This window comes from Gallus gallus, chromosome 1 (genome assembly GCF_016699485.2).
Source record: "Gallus gallus isolate bGalGal1 chromosome 1, bGalGal1.mat.broiler.GRCg7b, whole genome shotgun sequence".
Classification (NCBI taxonomy): Eukaryota; Metazoa; Chordata; class Aves; order Galliformes; family Phasianidae; genus Gallus; species Gallus gallus.
The window spans coordinates 105037613-105060552 of NC_052532.1; the positions used below are offsets into that span (position 1 = coordinate 105037613).

The window sequence follows — 22940 nt, forward strand, 5'->3', positions numbered from 1 at the left end:
ACACACGGAATGGTTGTTTAGATCAGACTGATAACAAGAGTGCTCCAATCAGCCTTAAAAGACAAAAAAGATTACAGAGTAAAAACCAATGTGAAAGGACAAAAATACATCTATTATAAAGATTACAAACCAGGCAGTATTAAAATGGTAAGACTGAAGATACCATCCAACAGCTCACCAAGACAGGCATAAGCAATGAAAACCACAGCTTCATACAAGTACCATATAGCATTAGATTGTGTATCATATTGGAGCTTCCTCTTTACAAAGGCTTCCACATGCAGCTGTTTTACTAAATGTGGAGCAATCTCATTGAATAAAGGTAGATTGGTAGCAGTAAGTTCAGCTGAATTTTGGACAGCCCCTTGGGATCAATTCAGAGCAACCGACAGAGATTCTCTGCAACAGAATAGAGAAGACTTACCTGTGATTTTCAGAATACAGCGCAGCATAGACCAATCTCATGTAGCTGTGAATCAACCTTTTGACTATGTTCGTTCCCACTACAGAAAAATGGGAGAGGTCACTGGCTGTCCTCAGCAAAATCGCTTCCAGGGCTTGAAAGATTAATAGCATCTGTAAAAATGAGAAACGTGTTAATATTTGCCAGCACCAGGTAGGGCTTGAAACTATTAGCTGGGTAAACAGTTATCCACGCTGCCAAGCATTTCATTGTCAGTTCTGCTCCCAGCCAGCTCACACCGTACCACACCGGAATATAAAAGCCACGGACGCCTTACTTCGCTTTCAGGCTTCTTCTCCCCATCCAGCAGCTTGAAAATTTCAGCACACTCCACCGAAATCCTTATGTATCCCTCCACGACATCGTATATTCCGGCGGACGGCAGCGTCTTCGCCGTGGAGATGAAGGTCTCCAGACCTGCAAGAAGGGAGATAAGCCTGGAGGGCGCTACGCGGTGCGGGGGACACGCGGTCCGAGGCGTGGGCAGCAACACGTGCCCCGAGCGGCGATCACCCTCAGCCCCGCCGCACAGCAGCCGGGCCGACAGCGCACGCTTTCACCCCACGGATCCCACCGCCCGGCCCCTCCTCACCCTTCCCGGCAGTGGCAGGGTCCCGTAGCAGCGTCTTGAAGCGGGCGCCATTGAACTCCCCTTCCTCGCTGCGGGCTCGCTTGGCCGCCGGCGGGCCGGTCGCGGCCACACCGCGCCGCTTGGCCGCCATGCTGCTGTCACCGCCCCGGAAGCCGCGATGGCGGCCGCGCGGCGCCGCGCCCTGGCAGGAAGCGGGGAGGCTCCTCCGCCGCGCTGAGGAGAGCCGGCTGAATCCGTTAATGCGGGAGAGGTACAGCGGTACTGAGGGGGTAGTGGAGGTAAATAGAAGAGAGAAGGTGAAGTTAGACGGCGCGAGAGGATAAAATGATGCATGGAGCTGGGGAAAAGGAGAACATAAAAGAAAATGTGAATTGCTAGGTACTAGTCACAAGGGCTGTTAAAAGGAGTCCTGATAGCTGTGTCGCATGAAAGATGTTGATAATGCCTTCCGAGTAACTCACAGTTTTTTTGGATTTACGAGACTGATTACTGTAATAATACCATATTTCTAGGAACATCCAGTAAAGAAATACTACTGCAAAATACCAGCAAAAAATATTTTATTTTCAGTTTTCATAGAGTCATAGAATGGCCTGGGTTGGAAAGGACCACAGTGATCATTGAGTTTCAACCCCCTGCTATGTGCAGGGTCGCCAACCAGCAGACCAGGCTGCCCAGAGCCACATCCAGCCTGGCCTTGAATGCCTCCAGGGATGGGGCATCCACAGCCTCCTTGGGCAACCTGTTCCACTGCGTCACCACCCTCTGGGTGAAAAACTTCCTCCTAATATCCAACCTAAACCTCCCCTGTCTCAGTTTAAAACCATTCCCCCTTGTCCTATCACTATCCACCCTTGTAAACAACCGTTCCCCCTCCTGTTTATACACTCCCATCAAGTACTGGAAGGCCACAATGTAAATTAAATCATTCTCTCCCCTCACGGCCTGGGTAGCTGCCTCAGGATTTAATGAAGATGGCGAGGAAGACTGTTAGTTTCACTTCAAACCAGACTACTTCCATGATGCTGCCCTAGTGTACTTTGATCCCATACCCCTTCTTTTCTCTGCCACAGTTATGACAATTTTCCACCCCAGAGCCTGCTTTTTGGCAAGCACCAATCGTGGAGGCCTGATCAGTGAAAGAGACATCAGTCTCAGACAGCATTCATCTGCCCTGTTATGCCTGCATTTTTAGGAGATGGAAGCAGCAAATGACTCAAGTATTAATTTCTGAGCTGCTCAGTTTTCAGTAAATTGAAATATATTCTTGTGATTCTTGCCAAATGAACATGTAATCATATCCAAGATACACATTGCCCCTTCGGCATTTGCTAATCTGAAAAATAATTCCCAATCCCTCACGAGAACCGTAGCTCTTGCTCAAGATCAATGAACTCCAGATACAGAATGAATCGAGCCAAGTGACCCACTCTTGCCTCAGCCATAATTAAACTTAAGGAGTGTTTGCTGGCTTGAACAGTGCCTTGTCTAACAAGCACCTGCTCTACAGTCCTGCTCAGCTTGCCTCTTCTTCTCAAATTTGAGCATTACTCCTAGCTTAAGATCCTTCTTCATGCAATTCTGAAGAGAAAATTTATTTTGTTAGGTTCTTACTACTAGCTTCATGGTCTATCTTCAGGTTTCAGCCATAAACTCTCCTGTCCTGCTCACCCATCCACCACCTCCAGCCTTCAGCCATAGCTCAGTGATACAAGAAAGTAAAATTGTAAAAACTGTAAAATGTACAAGAAAGACAGAGAGCTGTTGGAGAGGGTCCAGAGGATGGCCACGGAGATGATCAGAGGGCTGGAGCACCTCCCCTAGGAAGACAGGCTGAGGGAGCTGGGCTTGTTCAGCTTGGAGAAGAGAAGACTGCGGGGTGACCTCATTGCAGCCTTTCAGTACCTGAAGGAGCCTATAAACAGGAAGGGAGTAAAGTCTTTGAAAGGGTAGATAACAACAGGATGGGGAGGAACGGTTTTAAGTTGAAAGAGGAAAGATTTAGGTTGGATGTTAGGGGGAAGTTCTTTACAAGGAGAGTGGTGAGGTGCTGGAACAGGCTGCCCAGAGAGGCTGTGGATGCCCCGTCCTTGGAGGTGCTCAAGGCCAGGTTGGATGGGGCCCTGGGCAACCTGGTCTAGTAAATGGGGAGGTTGGTGGCCCTGCCTGGCAGGGGGGTTGGAGATTCATGGTCCCTGAGGTCCCTTCCAAGCCAGGCCATTCTGTGATTCTGTGATTCTGTGTGATATGTACTATGTCACACCTCAAGGTTAAGTTTTTTATTTTTAACATATTTCTTAACCATGTCCTGGTGAACCTCTTCTGAGCTTATCCTGATCTCCTGGCCTGCAACTGTACACTGCAAATGAGTGACTGTCCCTATGGACAGACAGGACCGCTGATAGACCCATGTCTAAACAGAACTACATTTACAAACTTTACCTTTAAGAACATTGATTTAGCAGAGCCAAGAACAGCCCCTACCAAGTACAGTATCTCTACAGTGTTACTGCTCTCAGTGGAGGACTTAACGACTATACACAAGCTGTCATCCCCAACTTTCACACTAACACTGGCCTAGAGCATATAGGAAATGCAGCAGTTTCTTATTTAAAAAAAAATAATAAATGGGACTCATTTTATGCACAAATTAATTTCAGAAACCATTCTTAGGAACTGAGTTTCAGCAGATATTATGTATACAAAATTGCTGCTCTTGATGCTCTGTCATGGTTTAGAGAACTATTTCACTAAAAATACTCTTTTTTTTTCATCTAAAATTTCGAGTTCCTGCAAACATGAAGTGAAAGATATGGCTGTTTAACAGATCTTTCCACTTTCCAGCCTGTTAAAGCTGTGGCTTAGGATCACAGAAAGAGAGAGAATGAATGCTGTGAAGAGGTTTGTTAAGCATCATGCCCTCTTCTTCAACAGTTCTGCATGAAGGGAATATCCCCAACACAGCCCAGTGCCACCACTTCTTCCCTACCACCCTTCCACTGATCAGCTCAGTACCAACTCACATATGTGGAGACAGAGAGATGGCAGAGCTTGAATTACAGAAATTTAGAAACAAGTGTTCTGGGTGGCGCACCAGAATCAGGTTTGGATTCAGGAGCTGCATGGATAGGCTGATCTGAGGTAAGAACCCTCATGAAACTGCCTCACAGGGCCAATGCCTCTCTGGCATAAGCAGTTACAGCAATTTAGTAAAACGTCTTTTGATCCTGAAGCTGAAAAACAAAATGTTCTCTCTTCGTCCAGTCTCTTAGTTATTTCAACCACAGCAGCACTTTTCTGCATAGTTAAAGGAGTGCTTTTTAAAACCTGACTAATGACAGCTTATCTCCCCTACCGTTACACTAGAGCCCTATCGATATCAAAGGACCCAACTTGCCTGCAGCATCAGCAGCATGAACATGCATTAGCACCAGGCTTTTGAGCCAGGGCACAGGATGAGTCAGGAATCAAGCTGTTTTCCCAGATGCTGAAGACGGATGGAAAGATTGAACAAGAAATTAGGAGGATAGAAGAGGGGGAAGGACAGTGAGCAGGCTGGGGTGAGCTACCATAGCTGAAAGCAGCTATGGGTATCTACTCATACATAACTGAAGAAATCCTTTATTTAGTTCAAGATATAGAATGGGACCTTTGGCACTGCAGGCTAGCTACAACCAGAGGCACAAAATGGGCAGTTTCCATGAATACTGACATCTTTACCACCTTCCACTCATGGAACAATATTCAGCTATCATTACCCTGAGTTATTGTAACCATAAACATGGAGAATCTGTTCAGAATTTACCACCGGACCCTTATAGTACTGAGAGGAAAAGCAAACAATTCTGAACTCTGCAATGCTATTTTCAAATTTCCGCATTTGTTTCTAATTTTGGGTCACTCAGGTTGAATTACTGTGAGGTCTCGACCTCAAAACTGTTAATCCTCACTGATTACATACTGATAAGGTCTCATATTTTCTGAAATGTTCCCAGTTTAGCATGCCTTTTCATGCCTTACTTGAGTGACCTTGAGGACAGATTTTCAAAAGCTTTTGGAAAAGCCACCAATTCTTCATTGCTTTGCCATTGATTTTGTGGCTGTAAAAAGCCACTGTCTTGAATTTCAAGGACACAAAATCATTAGTCATTTTGGCAAATCTTAGCCTAAATACGTATCAAAGGAGAAACAGTGACAACACCAGCCGAAAGGCAGTCTCATAATCCCATAATAAGTCACTTTCACAAGTAAACAGGCTGTTTTCCAAGAATAGGATCCACCCAGCTACTCTGTCTTGATGTCCTTCCCAAACCGAGAGGGAAGGCATATGGCATCCTTTAGTCCATCCTTTATGATCCTTTTTGGAAACCTACCAAGAATGATTTTTGTGCTTTGAGGGGGCATGATCAACAAAGCCAAGACCTTTTTTCTTGGTGCATTTATTCCTCCTCTTGCTTAGATCTTATTTTTGTTGTTTCCAGCAGTAAACTCAGTGGGAAGGGGCATGCCTCTTAATTCATGTCTGTACAAGTACACTGGGTGTACTGCTAGAAAAATTAATCTGTGTACAAGACAGATGCCAGTAAGAGTGGCAACATGGAGGAGGATGAGGGGCCGTGATCTTTCTGCTGCGTGTGGTGAGAAATTTGAGATGGACTTCAGATGAAATGAGACACAAGTATAAACTTATAGAATTATAAACTCATATATTTATAAACTTCACGTGTTTCACCTTATTGCTTTTTCTGTGAAGTGGTCAGGATCTCTATGATGCTGTGATTAGTTAGGTCAAGAGCTGACTTTGCAGGAAGTCTTATGACCACAAAACTCTTAACTTGTTATCTCTGTCTGAGATAACTCAAAAAAAAAGGCAAAAAATATCAAATAATTCCTCTACTTGTAAGCCTGCTGGGTGAAGTACTGTACTCTGTGTTCCTTCACATCTCTACTGATATCCATGGGAATGTTTCCACGCAGAATCAATCCTCTCAAGATCAAATTGCTGCACGCTTGAAGATGTTAAAAATTAAAAACTTTGGCACCCTTTGAGAACTCACAACATCCAAAACACACTTGCAGCTGAAATATACAAGAGAGGTTTCCATATCACTATTTTCATTCTTGTATCCATAGAAATAGGGGTTGAATAAGGAAAAATGTGCTATGTTATTCTAAATAATCGCCATATAGTGATTACTGTAAAGCATGTGCTTTGTTTTAACAGGTTGGACATTCATTTCCATAGAAACAGAGGGAGGGTAACAGTCCACTTGTTTGAACTGTCTTGTAGATTTCATCTGTGTCAGAATGCAAGCATATAAAGCATTTTAAAATGTGGGAAAATCCTGGGGTTTTGTTCTTAGCTTTTTTTCTTTTTTCCAGAAATGCTGAAGAGACCATTAGTGGCTTTCTTGGACACTTTATTCTGGATGAAGAGAATAAAAATGAAATATTTTAGTTCCTAAATTGACTGGAGAGTGAAGAGGAAGAAAAAGAGGTAAGGAGGTATGGTAGGAAAATAGTTATATATATGAGAAAGTGTTTCATACAAGTTGAAGGTAGTTCCAATCCAACAAGTGCTACAGTTTTGCTACTGTGTTGTATATTTAGTTGTGATTTTTTTTTTTTCCCTAATGGGAAATTTTAGGCCATCTAACTCAGCTTTCTTCTACAATTCCACACTGTAAGTTTATTTCCTAACTGACAGCATGAATGTAATTTGAATTTCTGTACACTAAGCCATGACATGATTTTCAAATTGGCAGTTTGGCTGAAGTTCAGAGAAAAATGATTAATATAGAGAAAAAAGAATTCAAATTCTTGCTTTGCCCTTTCAAAACTTCGATGCAACAACACAGCTCCTGCATTTTTGACACTATGACATGACTTCTTTCCTCCCTGAGTTCAAAAGAGAGAAACTTTTCGAAGAAGGCATGCTATCTGGTCTGGATTCTCACTTAGAAGCTTTCATTTTGTCTTTGGTGAAAAGTGGATCTCACTCCAGTTGCTCATAAGGAAAGGCCAAGGCTGAGAAATTCTGTAATTTTCTACATGCTGAACATGTCTGGATTAGTTATGTTGTCTTCTAACTGCTGAGCTTTGCCAGCTTGTAGAAACTGCTTTAATGGTTATGGCATAGAAATACATTCTGCACATCAAGATAAATAATAATTTCTGCCTCTGTACCTTGGTGTTTTTCAGTGTTGTCTCTAACTTTACTATTTAAGCCTTACCCACAGAAAGGAATAGCAGGGATTGCAACAACAACAACAATAAAAAATACACATTAGAGGTGACTATTGGACAACAAAGTATTCCCAGAGAGAGAGAGAAAGAGAGAGAGAAGAAAAGAATTGCCAATGCCATTTTACTTTAGACATATCTTCAATTCCTGTTGGCTGCAATATCCGTAAGACGCTCTCCTCTATAGGAAGACTTCCCCAATTGGCAGGCAGCTACATACAGGAGCATCCAACTGCCTCTTTTGTTGTTCAGCCCTCACTGCCTCACCTCCTGGGAGGTTACCTACAAGGTTTTGAACCTCTCCCAGTTCAGTCATTCCACTTGAAAACTGTCTTTGCCTTTGGGTCATATCTGAGCAGTGCCAAAAGCATACCAGGCTCATTCCTGCACCATGGATGGTCTTTTACTTACAGCCCCACAGGGCTAGAAAAGGCAGTGTTTTCTCATTAGGAGAAAGACTGAAGTTCTCATTAAGCAAACAATCTCACAGGATCTTCTGACTCAAAGCCTTTCAAGCATGAGTACAGGATGGTATTTCTCACTGATTTTTGATGTTTTATATATTCTTCTGCACTGGTTCTGCCTGTCACAAACCCTCTCCAAGTCATACACAGCAGAGTGAGTTACCATCATGGACAGCTATGCCTCATGGGTTACCGAGCAATTCAGAGAGGAGGACATAAAATACTGCTGTTACAGACACAGCAGGTGGCCTGAATATGAGGTGTTTATATTTCTCTATTGACTGTGAGGTTCTAAAGGCAAGGGTCATCTGACTTCACATACTTGAAGATACAGTAGATATGTCATTATGGTTGATGTGGCAGAGCCATAGGTAGGGTGGACCAGTCCACCTCAGTCACCTAGACATTTTTTTAGAAAATCTGAGCACGGTTCCCAAGTACTTCATCTTACTAAGGGATATCAATACACACTACTTTTAACACTTCCTTGGCATTCATTTCTGCCTTCAGTGGAACGGACTTGTGACAGCAGGTGCATGAAGTGTCTGAATAAATGACTTCGCATAGAAAGATGAAGGGGAAAAAAAAAAAAAGAGGGAAGTATACAGGAGAGTCCCATAGTTTTGTATCTAATATAATGGTTACAAGACACAGGGAACGTGCTTCAGCTCAGAAGCAAATACAGTCCTCACCTGAAGCAGCTGAAAGAAAGATCTTCATACCCCTGACAGAGCTAGTCCTGACTTCCCATCTGTTTGCAGCTGCAGCTTCTCTAAAACTATTCCATTTTCTCCTGTTTTTCAGCATCTTTTATCCCATTTATATGAGTTTAGTAAAACTTGATGGGATGTTCCTGACCTCAGCCAGGTTTATTTGAAACCTGATTTGCTATTATCTGACCAAGACAAAGGAAGGATGAGCATACTATGCAAGTTATCCAGTTGTTATTCTGTGTGTGAAGAGGGAGAGGCTGAAGAAAGAAAGTGAATTCAGATGTAAACATGGTCAAAGTTCAGCATGACTTCCAGAAAGAGATGCCAAAGTTAGGAAACTGAAATCTGGATGTGATCCAGCTTCAGTTGGACCAGGAGGAGAGGAATGGTTTTAACAGAATCTGTTTGGTGTAATCGTTTCTTACCTACTCACTTGTGTCATTTCTGGAGGAAGCAGATGAATGAACAGGTTGCCCAAAGTGGTGGTGGATGCTCTGCCCCTGTAGATAATCAAGGTCAGGCTGGACAGTGCTCTGAGCAACCTGATCTAGCTGTAGGTGTCCCTGATCATTACAGGGCAGTTGGACTAGATGACTTTTAAAGATCCTTTCTAACTCAAAAGATTATATGATGATTCTGTGAAAAGCATAAACACGCATACCAGGCTGTCAGCATGTATATATCCTTGCCTACCCACTTTACACCCAAGCACAGCTCCAGAGTAGAGGATGCTTTCATGCCCATTTCCAGTGCTGCCTCTAGGCTCTCTTGCCCCTTTTGCCCCTCGTGTGTTAAAAGGAGCTGCAAGTCACATCCAAAGGTGGCTTAGCAGGTAGTTTGTAAAGGGAATTTGTTTTAACTTCCCACTAGTTTACTTTCCACTCTTACAAAACAGATCTCAGGGAACAACCTGAACCCTCTCAAAACAACTTCAAGATGTTTTCTCAATTTGCATTGAAAGCCTTAAGCAATGCTATGCACTTCAAACTCAGCTGTGCTGTGCTACATGGCTCTTAAAGCTAAAGGCAGGGATAAGGGACTGCCAGGCAGCAACACAAAGGGAAGAAATGGAGAAAGGGATGTGGTGCTCAGGGACATGATTTAGCGGTGGGTTGTTAGAGTAGTATGGTTAGGTTGAGGTTGGGCTTGATGATCTTTGAGGTCTTTTCCAATCTGAGCGATTCTATGATTCTTTTGCTTCTTGGCGCAGCCCTTTGCTCACTGAAATCCCTCATCCTGGAAGCTTTGTCCTGCTAGCTGGGTTTCCCCCACACCTGCCAGCAACCCTGGGGGACTGGAGCTGGTCTGGTGTGCAGGCCAAGGCGGTGTGAGGGAGGGAATGTAGGAAGGTTGTGCCGTGGGGAGCCATGGGGAGCACCTTGCATCTGTCTTGAGGGGAAAAAAATAGAGGGGGGGGTTGGGGGGACGGAGGGAAGTAGAGATAATATAGAGGACACAGCGGGATAACGCTGTCACATGAGCCAGGGTGTGTGCGCAAGCCTGAGGCGGCCCTCCGACCACTGCCAAGCAGAAATGACGGGAGGAAAATAAGTTGAAAGCGAAGCCGTAAGCGCGGGGTGCGAATTCGGAACGCGGCCATTTAGCCAAGGGGGAGGCGCCGGGCCCGAGAACTGCCCGGAGAGGGGTGGAGAGAGCCGGGGGAGGGCGGGCGAGGTGCACCGGGACTGAGTCAGCCCGGCCCGCACGATGCGCACCGAGGGCAGTGCCAGGCGCGGTGCCGCCGAGGAGCCTCTTCCCTCCCCCGCGGCGGCGACCCGCGGCCGGGACCCCCTCTCGCGGCGGGGGGGCGGCCGCGCGGCGGCCTCGGCACCGGGCAGGGCTGCTCCGCCCCCCCGCTGCCCTCTCCCGCACCATGAGGGGAGGGGACGCGGGGCAGCACCCACGCCGGCGGCAGGTAGAGCGCGGGAGGCTGCTGCCTCTCCTCTCCTGCGCCATCCTCGCGTGCTGCGCCGAGGTGGCGGCGCTCCGGGACTTCTCAGGTACGGGGCGGCACGGAGCGTGTGGAGAGAGAGAGGGAGGGAGGGAGAGAGGGAGTGCGCCCCGGGGAGCGCAGCGCATGATTCAGATGTCCCGCGAAGGAGGGAATGAAGGACGAGAGGGTTAAGGGGAGCCCGAGTGGTCGGGCGGGAGGGCTTCTCCTGTTGGCCGCCGTCGGTTTCCAGCACCGCGCTCTGGGAAAGCCGCGTGCGGATCGTCCAAGACCCGATTCCGAGTGCGTGGAAGTCCCTGGAAAGGTTCCCACTTTCTCCCGTGGGCTTGGAGTCGCGCCCTGCGGGCACAGCAGCTCTCTCTGGGAGAGAGCCCTTGGCGGTGCCGGCGGGAGTGGCCCTGAGGGGAGTAGGGTCCTCGATCTGCGCGTCACGTAAAGTGCCAGTGCCAACTGAGAGGGTGTCCTCGGTCCGGCAGAGAGAGGAAACAATCTCTGTTCTGTGTGGGACTCCTGTGGTCTCCTCGTATTGCAGGACATCTCGCTGCTGTTACGAAGTTATTTTTACAGGAACAGTCCCTTTCCTCTCTGTGTTTCGCAGTAAGCACAGCCTATTCCTGGCAGCTGCGAGCTTAAGGAACTGCCCCTTAGGCAAAAGGCAAAAGCTTACCCTTAATGAACGAAGCAGAACTTCCCAAAGCCAGTCAACTGCACTGGAACTAAGTTAGTATATGATTAATAACACAAATGTGGCATTACACAGATTAATATAGCTCATATTAGTGCGGTTCAAAAGGCCAGTGGTGGTTCTGCAGAAACCAGATGCATTTTCTCAGCAGCAGGAGCAGTGATTTTGTTGTTGTGTCAAACTCCTTACATCTGAACGTTTCTAAGGAAGCAACCACCAAATGTTTAAAAAAAAAAGAGAGAAACAAAACAGAACTCTGTGCTAGGATTAACTATTTCTCCTATTAGATTCCTTCACAAATAAAAGGCTTTTCCGTATCTTAGGTGCTTGCTGGTTGTTTGGTTTGTTTGCTTGGCTACTGGGTTTTAGATGTGAGCTTTGGAGTTGCATGTAGTTCTTCCCAAGGAAACAGAAGTTCAGATTTTCCCTTCCAGATAGCCACTGAGTTATAAAATATCCCTCAAGTTTATCTGGGAAAGTTCCCCTTACAAAAGTCCATTCACATTTAAAATGAAGTTATTCAGATAAGGCTATCCAAGATACATTTCAGAAGTACGGCTGTATTCAGTATTTCATTGTGCCCATTCTAAATAAGTAGAAAGACCAAAGATAATTCCCCAACTCGACCCAGAAATCAGCATTAAAAACGTCGTGTGGACAATTCAGTAAATAAATAAAATGCAGAAAAGATTAGATTCCAAAGTTCTTGCCAATCCAGACTGGGGGCGTTTCCAGGCCTGAAACAATTCCAGATGCATTTTTGTTTTACTTTTGATAGAGATGCAATCCAGAAAATACAGAAATGTGACTGGATCCCTTTAAAATAAGGGCATCCGGAACACACCGGGAAGTTTTTAGCTACTTCAAAGGTAGGGAAATGCATGACAGGTGCTGCAGGCCAGGAGCTGTCAGATGTAAGACAACACCCTGTAATGCCATCCTGAGCCTGCTTCATACCTGTTACACGGTTCCAACAAGCTCTGTAACAGAAGCTTCAGGCCGAGCTTCCCGAACTGCTAGATTTCCTTATTTGCTCTCTCCCTCAGTAGGAGCAGCGACTTGATTTTCACAAGCTCTGCTAGATGTGCACGGAAACAAATCTGCTCTGTTTAAAGGGCCAGCGCCCTGCAGCTGCCAAGATGCTGGCTGCTCCTTAGCCTTAGATCCCAGAGGTGACAGGAGGGGAGCTGGGTATCCCTGCTTTGCAGGCATCCTGCACTCTCACCGATCTGGAAGCAGGCAGGTCCAACCCTCTCCTTTACCCCTTCTGAGGGTAAAGCTTCCAGGTGGTAGGTTCCACGCTTTCTCATGAAGATCATGTCATAGCAGAAAGAACTGAATTCAGGACCGTGAATGCACTTTGCACGGTTTGATCTCCAATTGGAAATTGAGGAGTGCACTGAGAACGGGAGGGAAAGTTGCTTAAACTTTTCCTCTTCTTCACAGATTTCAGGCTTTCATACTCAGATCATCAGGTGCATACTTTCTTGGGTCATTGCCTTTTTCCGCTCTGTGTGTTTCCAGCATCAGATCTCTACCTCAGCAGCCCAAACTCTGTTTCTTTCTTCTTTTTCTCTTTCCCTCTCTCTTTCTCCTCATTCTCTGTCTCTGACAGCTTTTTCTAATCCCCAGCCTGCTGTCAGATTGCACCAGCTGGACATGTAACCTTTGTCGCTCTCTTTCTGTACGCATTACTTTGTGCTAGCACTTCTAACCTGCCCCAGTCCATTTCTTAATCACAAGACCTACCTGCTGCTTGTAACAACGCAAAGGTGACCCCTCTTTGCATTTGTCTGATGGTTTGGAAAGCAGGAGGGTAAGAGCAGACAGGAATGTATGTGGATAGTGAAAGTTTGTGGTTGTTTGTTTGTTTTTAATGTTTGACTTGTATTTATTTCCCCATTTAGTAAACTGTGGCCATTTTTTATGGATCACTTCACAGAGCAGAAGCAGTGAAACTTGCACAGTATTTGTCCCTCCCTTTTCATAAGAGACAGGGTCGCAGTGCCGGCTGTGAGTAGAACCTCTTCATTTGGCTATTGCAAGTCAGTTGTCATCGTGATCTTGTTACTGCACTTGCTCTCCTAGGATAAGTAGCTGCAGATTCTTGCTCTTGTATTTTTCAGTCTAGCTTTTAACTATGGAAGTGTTTTGTTTTGTTTGCTTGGAGACATTTTTTTCTCTGTGCACGAATGTTTTATGAATCGGTATGTGAATTGGTATTGTCTGGACAGGAGAATATTCTGAAACAAGAATCTGGCAGCATTTCTAAATCAACTGTGTGTGGAGGACTCAGTAAGCAAAATTAGTTGCTCCTTAGTAACAGGAGATATCTGAGGTAAAGTCATGTTGATAAGCAGGATACTTAAAGATCTACGTAGCCTATTCTTCTCTAGCAGTTTGGCAGCAACAAAGAACGTATTTATTGGTTGTATTGGTTATTGAAATTAGAGGTTTGTCCTCAAGTCTGCAGTCTCCTGGAATGATTCCTTTCTTAAAGTGAAATCCAACCATGTATGCCAAAGTTTGAAAATGAAAGCTTAAGATTGGGGGAGGGGGGGAGGGGGAAGAGAGAGAATCCACAGTTTTTTTCCTTAAGCTTTGTGCATATTGGTTTGAGGTAGAGAATTTTCTTCCTCTTACGTCCGCTTTTCAAAAGACATCTAAAATCTTTTTTTCACCAAAATTTTAAATCATGCCCACAGTTTCATTCTTGCTTGGCAAAGCTCTGTCCTCACGTTGTTTTTCTCGGTGCTCATGTGCAACTTTCACATTTCAGACTGGACTTCAGTCCAGGAGACTGAAGACTGCTGTGAATTTTGCTAATTCTCCCGTCTCAGGGAGCTAAAAGCCCAAGTGGTCTGGGCTCCCAGGAGACTGTCAGCAGTGAAAAGGGACACTTTTTTCAACAAATGATGGCTACATGACAGCCATTTCCTCACCGCTCCTCTGTGCTCCTGGACTGATTCTCAAAACAGGCTAAATAAAGAGCTGGCAAGACTGGCAAACTTGCACACTGCATTTAATATACATCTCATCCTGGTTATATGGAAAGCCCAACTGCCTGCTACCACCGATATTGTGGTAGACATCCCTAGGCTGGTGCAGCAGGGATGGTGGCAATTGTTGAGAAGCATGTACCTTCTGAACAGCAGGAGTCACTGCTTCCTTGTCTCAACCCCTGCCCTCTAGGTTAGCTATGGAAAAAGCGCTGGGCCCTTCTCTTGGCTCCCTGCCCTAGCGCTGATTCTTCTCCCACCTTTTCCTGCTCTGTGGCAAAAATGAACTCTTCTAAGAACAAACTCCTCACCAGCAGCGCTTAGGAACACCCACAAGAAAATATGAAAGAGGGGAATGAGTATTTTACTTCCTTTCTTTCTCCTCTCCCTCTTCTACGAACTGCATTGAGCTTAGGCCTTCTGCTTGAACTGGCTTCCTTTGCTCAATTCATCACTCAATTGTCCTTTCTTTACCTTAGTCCCAGCCAGGTTTTCTGGGCAGCTTTCAAGAAATGTGTCTGTAACCGAAGATCAGAAATGAAGTAACAGTGTGATTGCATAACTGGGCTGAAGAAAGACTCTGTGGATGTGAACAGAGAAAGTGGCCTGGTTTGTAGGTAGAACCTTTTAACCTTTGTGCGCTGATGTCAACTTTTCTTTTGTCTTCCAGAAAGTTCAGACAGAACTAGGCATTACTTTAACTTCATGGACTTGATCTTCTGGCCTAATAATAGAGAACAAATGGATCTAATGAAAAAGCAAACCAGTTCACCCAAGAAACATAATCTCATCTTGTGGCTTGTCCGCATTAAAAGTTTCCATTAAGTTCTGTGGCATTTACTGATTCCCAGATTCCCCCAGGCAAAAGGAAAGCAAACAAATACTTCAAGCAAATGCTTTATTTGTAATAATGTGGCAGGATCAATCAAGACCAACCACAATGATGCAGAGAGGGTTTTTTGTTGGCTTTGCATTCGTCAGATAAAATCCTGTATAAATTTTCTGGAGTCAGTTTTGTTGATTCACTGTGGCAAGTGAAGCTTGTCCTTCCACCAACATACTTAATGAGGTGCTAAAAGGAGTGATGTCAGTGATGCATCTTCTCGATACTGGCTTGTAAATGTCAAATGCAAGTTTTGGTTGCTTTGTTTAAAGAGGAACATTTCATTTTAGAAACATGTTTCGTTTCAGTAATATGGGAGTTAAACCTCAAAGTCTGGTTTAAAGTTTCTTACAGTAGAGTGAGTTTGGATTTGGAAATTGTTCTGTGAAACAGAGGTGTGCGTCAGAAGTGAGAACCAAGATTTTGCTTCAGGCTGATCTGCAGTTCTAGTTGCTTTCCTGAGGGAATGTAACTTGAGAAATCCAATTTTATACGTGGATTTTGCCTAGTACATTTGTTGTTGTTAAACCCACTGATTTTAATAAACGTTGTTGAGGCTTTGGCCCTATTAAATTCCTACTTATTTTGGTAGCTTAAGCAGCTAGGCTCTACTAGCTTCCCTGAGGGAGGATGTTGCTCCAGCAGTTCTCTGTGAGTGAGTTAAAGCTTAGTTTGATGGTCTCCACATCCCCACCACCACTCCCAACAGACATTGGATAATTCAGATATGATATACAAAGCTATAAGAAACCTGACTTCCTAAGCGCCTCTGTATGGAGATCAACGTCTTTGAGTCTCTTTCAGATTACGCAGCTTTGGGGCAGGAACTCTCTTCATTCATCTCTATGCAGTTAGGTTGGTACCTAACACATCATATTATTTTTATTCAAAATAAATAGCAGGGGTTAGCTCCTCCTGCCTTCCCATTCTGTCTAATACGGATACCCTTCCCAATTAGACAGAACTTCCAGACAGTCTCAGCTTTATTAGGGAAAATGATTACAGACCTATTCCAAGTAAATACTCTTATTCTGATGGAAGTGTCTCCAGACAGAGAAGGCACTGTCTGACCAGTCACCAGTTATCAGAAGTCTGTCAACTTCCAACTGTAATCTACAATTAAAATGAAAATATTTTGGTATGTAACCAAACATGGAGAAAACAGCGTCCTAAAGAGAGCTGAAGAGCAGAAGGTGTGGTTGTGCCCTATTTGTTCAGCATTGGTGAGTCATCTCATCTGAATTTCTATGCATTTTAAGAGTTTGTTTCAAAGGTCTATTGTGTGGTTGCTGGCAACAAATTAAATACCGGCACTGTTTGGGTCTTAATTTAGAATTAATTTAAAAACATCACTCATAATGTAAGACTTGACTAAGTCTGTGGAGGTCACTGGAAGGATTACCAACAATTTCACTAGGCTTTGGAGTCTCAACCCCCAAATATCTGTTTATTTTTCCTCATTGTATTTATTCTTGAATGGGAAGACAAGCATTCATTATTCCAGAGTCATTTTACAGTTTTGGGCTTTTCATTTCTTCAGCATAAAACTGAGCTGGGGAAGAAGAAATGTTGTAAAGAAAGTCATCGAGCTATGAGAATAGAGGGTTGTGGGGCTTTGCTTTTCTGGCTTGGACTTCTCAACTATAAGCTTTCCTAACGCTGCAGATAAGAGCTGTCAGAGGATGGATTTAGTGATTCAATAAGGAAATTCCCTGACCTTTAATTTATCTTATTCCTTGTGATCTGATTTTTTGAGTGTCAAATATAATTGCGAGTACATTAAATTCAATGTTTGCCTCAAGGCTCTCTTTGCAAAATGAAACCCATATTTTAATTTCTGAGGGGCTGGTAATGAATAGAGCTCCCACCCACTCACCCCTTCTCAAGTTTACATGGAGATTTAAGCTCATAAATCCAAGTTTTCAAGTAAATATTTCCTCTAGACTCTGGGGTCCTCCTACTTGCAGTCTTTGGGAAGATCATACCTTTGCTGTCTCTGGGGCATACTGATTCATTCATTCTGTCTCCAAGATGAAATTGCCTCCTGCTGAGCCTTTTTCTCTTGTTACTTGTTAATAGCACCAGAGGAAGCTACTCTATCTCCTGTCAGAAGATGTTTGTTTTGGTAAGGGCAGAAGGGAACTTCGCAGCCTTTCTTACAAATAGTTTATCTCCTGTCAGCATCGTAAGTCACAGGACAAATATTTGTCTCTTTGGCTTCGTGGAATAGCTGGGAGAAGTATAACAGAATGTAGCACGGAGTTTAACATCCCCAAATCATGAGGCTTTTGTAGCACATACACTGCTTACTAAGGAACTGCTGGATGCTTTTACTCATGTCTACCAAGTGTTGTATGCTTCTCCTCCTAACGATTTGCTGTAGAGCCATTGGGGTGTGTATGTACACTGGGAGAGAGAGAGGGAAGGAGAGAAAGAAGGGAAGGAAAAGAGAAACTGTGCAAAAAGAAGTGTGTAGGGATTTCTAATTTCCTTAGAGAGCCATTGGCATAGAATGAAAACAAGCATCACTCCGAAATGACAACGCAAGGGAACATGAAACCATTAGTCTGAATGAAACAGGATAGCTGTGGGAGGACATGATAGAGAGAGTAGACTTCTGGCCTGACAGTGCAAGATTCATGGGTTTCCCCACTCTGCAAACATTTCTTACACATAGCTGCAAGCCTGTGTTGAGTGGCCTGGGTACAATGAGTTTATGTATGTGGTACCTGTAGAAGCAATCCCATTTGGCATAACCAAAAAGGTACAGGTGGTCTATTCTTCCCTTGTGATACTTTGTTGTTGTTTGTTTGTTTGTTTGTTTTCTAAAAAAAAAAGCTCATGGTTTGTTTTGTGTGTGTGTGCATTTACTCACTGAACAAACCTTGTTCACATATTTGGGTTTGAATGAGTTCTAAGGATGAATTATCTTCTTATTACCTGAGTCCTTTCTCTGGCTCAAGTGGAACTAAACCGTGGCTTAATTTGATCCTCAGATTTAGCGGACAGGAGGGAGTTATGATCAATAAGATGATTATGTCCATAGGTTCTGATAATGAGGGAAAAATCACACAAAATGATTTCCTTCAGAAAGTACACAGGTTGCTAAAGCAGTTCACGGAAAACCTGAATTCTTCATCACTAATACCTGCTTTGATTGCCATACTTTCCCAAAAGCGTTCTCATTTTTAACTGAAGTGTTTTCTTACTTGAAGGCTTAATCCTCCATCTGTCATGAAGTCCAATGAAAACAGGTTGCCCCATTAGCAGCAGGCTGATTAGCTCTCCAGTATGTGTGTGCTATGTCTTCAGCAGCCAGTTTACTTTTAGCATGAGTAAGGGATTGAATTGAAAGTGAGAGCTGTTATTTTGCCCTGTCGACTTAGGGCAGTTTTAGTTTTCATGAAACTTGTAACAGCTTTATTTCTTTGATCCCTCTATCCCACCCCGTGCTTGAAACTGGCCATTGAGCTCAGCAAGTGCTGAGGAAGGGAATGGTGGAGGGACAGAGCACAGTCGCGTATATTTTCTCTCTTTTAACAGTGGCTAAGCTGAAAACTCTCAGGATCTGATTCTAAGAAACATAACAACTTTGGAATCTCTGAAAATAGACTTGACATTTCAAAATGGAATTTTTTTTTAATGGTTACCAGCTCATCGCAGGCATGAGATTTACCCCCAGTTATTCTAAGTGAGCATCTACCCCTCCATCCAAAAGGCTTCACCAAGATCAAATATAAAATTATGGATCAAATGTTTTCCTAGCATTGCAAACCAGCTCTTCATGCCAGCAGCCACGGTGCAAGCAAAAGAATGAAGCTGTTAGGACAGCAGCCACTGGCAGGGTGTACAGATTATGAGAGGACTAGTGAAAAATCTTCACTGAAAGAACAAGCAGGTGAGGGAAATTGAGTCAAGTTAGTGACTATACAAGAAGGCATTACACTGAGCAAGTATAGATTTTTATGTGCATCTGCTGAATTAAACTGTTATGCTCATTTGAGAATGGTAAGTAGATCAGTGCTTCTGCCCACGGATATTTATCACTGATGAAAGACTGTAAGACCACATCTTTCCAGAAAGATAGGCAGTATGCTTACGAGGCATTTGGTGGATGAAAAGGAGTACAGTGGTAGGGCAAGTAGCTCTGAGCAGCATCAACTCTGAAGACCAACAGAGAATGTGGCAGAGGGGAGGGAGAGGAAACATGGGGGTTTGTTTTTCTTCAATATTTCCTTCACAAAGCGATGGAGAAAATACTGCTGGACAAGTACTGCAGCTAGTTCATAAATACCAATAAATGTCAGATTGATGCCTCTGACGGTGTTTGTAGTAGAGTTTATCAGTGATTCTGTTATCACTGCATGAAATCTCTTCCTTGAAACTCATCGATCTTGCTTGTGTATTTTTAATGCCTGCTGGCACAATTCTTCAGAAAGCTGCGGGAGACTATTTAGATGTACTGAAATGATTAGCCTTCCGGGACTCCCACAACAATGTGAGTGCTATTTTGATCTATTTTGATCTAAAATGGAGTTGTGTATCTTTACAACGTGCTAGTAAATCGCTGTGCTAATTAAGCTAGATAGGACTACCCACAGTAACCAATATTCCTTCATCTGTACATTCTGGTTCTGAGAATCCTTGTAGGCTGCGTGCTACTCAGTTTCAGGCTGTAAAAATATTACAGAGCTGCTGTCTTGCCAAAAAAGACATTACGTCAGTCAACACCGAGATTGCATTTAATATGTGCTAGGCAATAGGCTCACAGCTCAGAATGCTGTTCTCCTTGATGTTTCATGTGGTGAGATGCTTGCCAGGCAGAATATACACATTTCTATAGCCTGATGCTGACAGCTGAAAAGGGGCATTAAGGCGCTGTGCCAGTCACCCCCACCATCAGGAATGAATACAGCGTATCTGAGCATCCTGCACTGTCTTTTGCCACACATTGATGGTGGAAAACCCCTTCCAGCTGCCCATTTCCAGGCTTTTTGGTAGTTCTATTTTGCTTTTAAATGAGACATAAGTTCCCGATTTTTCAATTGCCTGAAGTGCAGGGAAAATTAAAAAAAAAAAAAAAGTTTATTTGTAGATTTTCTTTCCTTCACGTTCATGGCAATTACTACCGTTATTGTTATTATCCAAAGCAATAGTACCAGGAGCAAGCATTGAGTATAAAGCCACAATACTTTAAGAGCTCTGCTTTACACAGAGAGGTGTCTATTCACGATGTTAACTCTCTCAGGCCAGTTATTTTAGTCTGTCATTGTCGTTGCTGTCCTCCTTTGCAACCAGAAGTGATCCATACGGCTTAAATTTTTGTTTAGCTGCTTGGTCTCAGTGTTTTGTGTGTTTTTCTGGTGCTATGTTTTTTTTTTAGTTGGGGTTCTTTGTCAACACAGTTGATGCTGTGACTAATTTGGCTAATTCTGGAAGAAAGGATTACGCTTGGGCTTTGCCTTGGTATTTTGTAAGAAGTTGCAATGAATGAGCAGTCTGGGTTATGCAGACAGTTGGGTGGGATGGTACCTTCTGGCCTTCAAATCAATGGGATGTATGATTCAGGCCTAACTTCTGAGGCAGTCTGTAATGTCTTTGAGATGATTTTGCATGCAGAGCACTCCATACAATGCTCATGAATGTGCCTTGGATAAATGGGAAAGCGACTAGTGGGGCTTTCACACAGGGGCATACAGATGCTATTAGGACACTGTAGTATTGCCAAGTTTCTCTGATTTAGCCAAATCTCACAACAATTGACATTTTCTCAAAAGTATCATATTGTTTTAAAGAAGTCATGTTTATTATTTTGGGCCGGGGGGGGGGGAAGAAAAAGATGAAATGAGAACAAAACCAACCAACCAACCCAACAAACAAAAAGGTTTTCTCAGAATCTACAAATAACGGACTTTGACTAATTAAACACAAACTGGGGGATTCTGAGCAACAAATCGTGCCCCCAAGTGCCTGCAGCCCAGACAATGTGTTGGGCCGGTGCCTGAAAGTGACACAGCCCTGCAGTCTGGTTTGTATGGTGACACAACCCTGCTGCCTATTTTGGATGACCTGATTTAATTGCGCCAGCAGAGAGAAATGCAGAAAAGGAAGCATGCTTCAGGAAGAGTGACAGACCCATTCAACTGTTACAATGCCCTCTCTCCTGATAATCAGAGCTGCTATTAATTGTAGAGATAAGAACATATTTTTTGCCTAACCTTACATTGTCATTCAGCTAAATGTGTTGCCTTGAGGGCGGCGCATTTCTGTCCAGTTTCTGGTAAACAATATAGCGATACTCATGGTCTGGAGAAGATGAATCATACAATCATTAAGGTTGGAAAAGACCTCTGCAATCACCCAGTCCAACCATCAGCCCACCCCCACCATGCCCCGTTGCCCACGTCCCTCACTGCCACATCCACACGGCTCTTGAACACCTCCAGGGCTGGTGACTGGGTAGCCTGTGCCACTGCCTCACTGCTCTTGCTGAAAATATTTTTTTCCTAATATACAGCCTGAAGATGTGCAGCGGGATGGCTTTGAGGCCACGCTGTCCGGAGACTGGGAACTGCTGCCTTCTGCGTAGGCAGCAGCCTCCAAGAGAGCACTGTGCCTTGTCCAGTCCAGTCTTGCAGGTGGGCACAGGCAGAGCCCTGGGACTTGAGACTAGCAGGGAAGAAACAAGAGGACACTGTGACTGGGGTCAAAGCCCTGCCCAGTGTGGGCTGCCCAGTCTACACCACTCTTGAAAAAGGGCTAACCTCTTGACCTGTGCCTACGTAGTTTGTGTGTATAGTAATAAAAAAAAAAAAGTAAAATGAGATTTACGTGGTCAGCCATGTGAGACAAGTGGTTCAGATAGTACTACGTCACCACTTCTCTTATCAGAGGTTAGCAGCCAATTTCCACTGCTATATTTGTCCTTTATTGTGTGCAAATAGTATCCTTCCTTGTGTGAGTGTCACTTTAAATCCCACCTGGAAGGCCAGAGATCACGATGTCTTATTTTCACCAGTCCAACTAACACTAATTTTACAAGCGAGCCATATTGCTTATTCAGAATGAGAGCACGGCTTTTTAAGAAGGCATTTCTTTTTTTAAAGAATTGAGTAGTTTCAGTTGTTGGAGAAAGGTGCTTAGATACTGGATTAGGAATTTGCAAGATCAAAGTAGCAGTTAAGATGCCAGGGAACTCATCCAAATCACAACATAGCTGATATTCTTTAGGGAATACTGGGCTGTTTTGTGTACGGTACTTTTGGTTCCCCGTAACTTAAAACCCGAAGAATCGAAATGATTACAAATATCAGGAGAAATCTTTCAAGGTGTTGAGTGCCCACTGCTCACGTTGGGCTGAATACTCTTTTACACTGTGGCCCTTTATGCTACGAAGGCGACGCGAAAGGCCCTCGGCGGCAGCAAATGCCACAGGAGGCCCCTTTGCGGTATCAGACCGTAGCGAAGTAGCTTTGGGTGCAGCCAGCCGGGCATTGGGCCCATTTTCGTGGCGGTACTCAGCACCTCTCAGGAGCAGGCTGACACAGGAGTGGTTCTGGCAGGAGAGCTCAGCTAATTGTGATCTCAATTACACAGGAAAATGTAGGGGATGGATTCTGCTTTCTTTCTTTCTTTCTTTTTTTTTTTCTTCTTCTTCTTTTTTTTTTTTAACCTGTGAGAAGCCACAGGGCTGGTCTCCTTGAGATATGGGCTGCAAATACAGGTCATGGAACGTTCTCCATCCTGATGGCGGTGCCGGCACTCTGAGACCAGCGAAGTGCAGAGCTCACCTACTTCTTTGCTGCGGTGGCAAATGCATCCAGTGTCTCCTATCCTCTCTAGGGCTATAGAGGGGGCATGGCAAAGGCAGTAGTGCAGCAGGCTTCATTCTTTAAACTTAACAACTGATAGGGCAGCTGAAATTTCATCCGGCTGCAGCAGGTGGTA

At 44.2% G+C, this 22940-nt stretch overlaps 2 protein-coding genes and 1 long non-coding RNA gene across 8 annotated transcripts in view; 2 read left to right on the plus strand and 1 right to left on the minus strand.

The window, feature by feature from the left end:
* Window positions 1-1202, minus strand: part of URB1 (URB1 ribosome biogenesis homolog) — a 45241-nt gene extending 44039 nt beyond the window's left edge. The window contains exons 1-3 of the mRNA XM_003640479.6: window positions 1056-1202; window positions 741-880; window positions 425-576 (exon numbers count right to left, since the gene is read on the minus strand). Coding sequence (XP_003640527.2) covers window positions 425-576; window positions 741-880; window positions 1056-1185 — 422 coding nt within the window. The 5' untranslated portion in view covers window positions 1186-1202. The remainder of the gene's footprint in view (window positions 1-424; window positions 577-740; window positions 881-1055) is intronic.
* Window positions 1203-1238: 36 nt separating this feature from the next.
* Window positions 1239-8889, plus strand: LOC121106690. Its single transcript, XR_005839485.2, has 3 exons — window positions 1239-1333; window positions 3990-4196; window positions 6438-8889. It is a non-coding gene; the product is annotated as an uncharacterized LOC121106690 (long non-coding RNA).
* Window positions 8890-9935: 1046 nt separating this feature from the next.
* The window catches only part of EVA1C (eva-1 homolog C), a 36808-nt gene continuing 23803 nt past the window's right edge, over window positions 9936-22940 (plus strand). For 4 of the 6 annotated variants that reach the window (XM_015299781.4, XM_015299795.4, XM_416704.8 and 1 more), the window contains exon 1: window positions 10353-10475. Coding sequence is in view for 1 of the 6 variants with exons in the window: in XM_046900872.1 (XP_046756828.1) it covers window positions 10349-10475 (127 nt within the window). In the remaining 5 variants the exon portion in view is untranslated. Of the gene's footprint in view, window positions 10476-22940 lie in introns of all 6 variants that reach the window. The other 2 variants (XM_046900872.1, XM_025145015.3) reach the window with 2 other exon arrangements.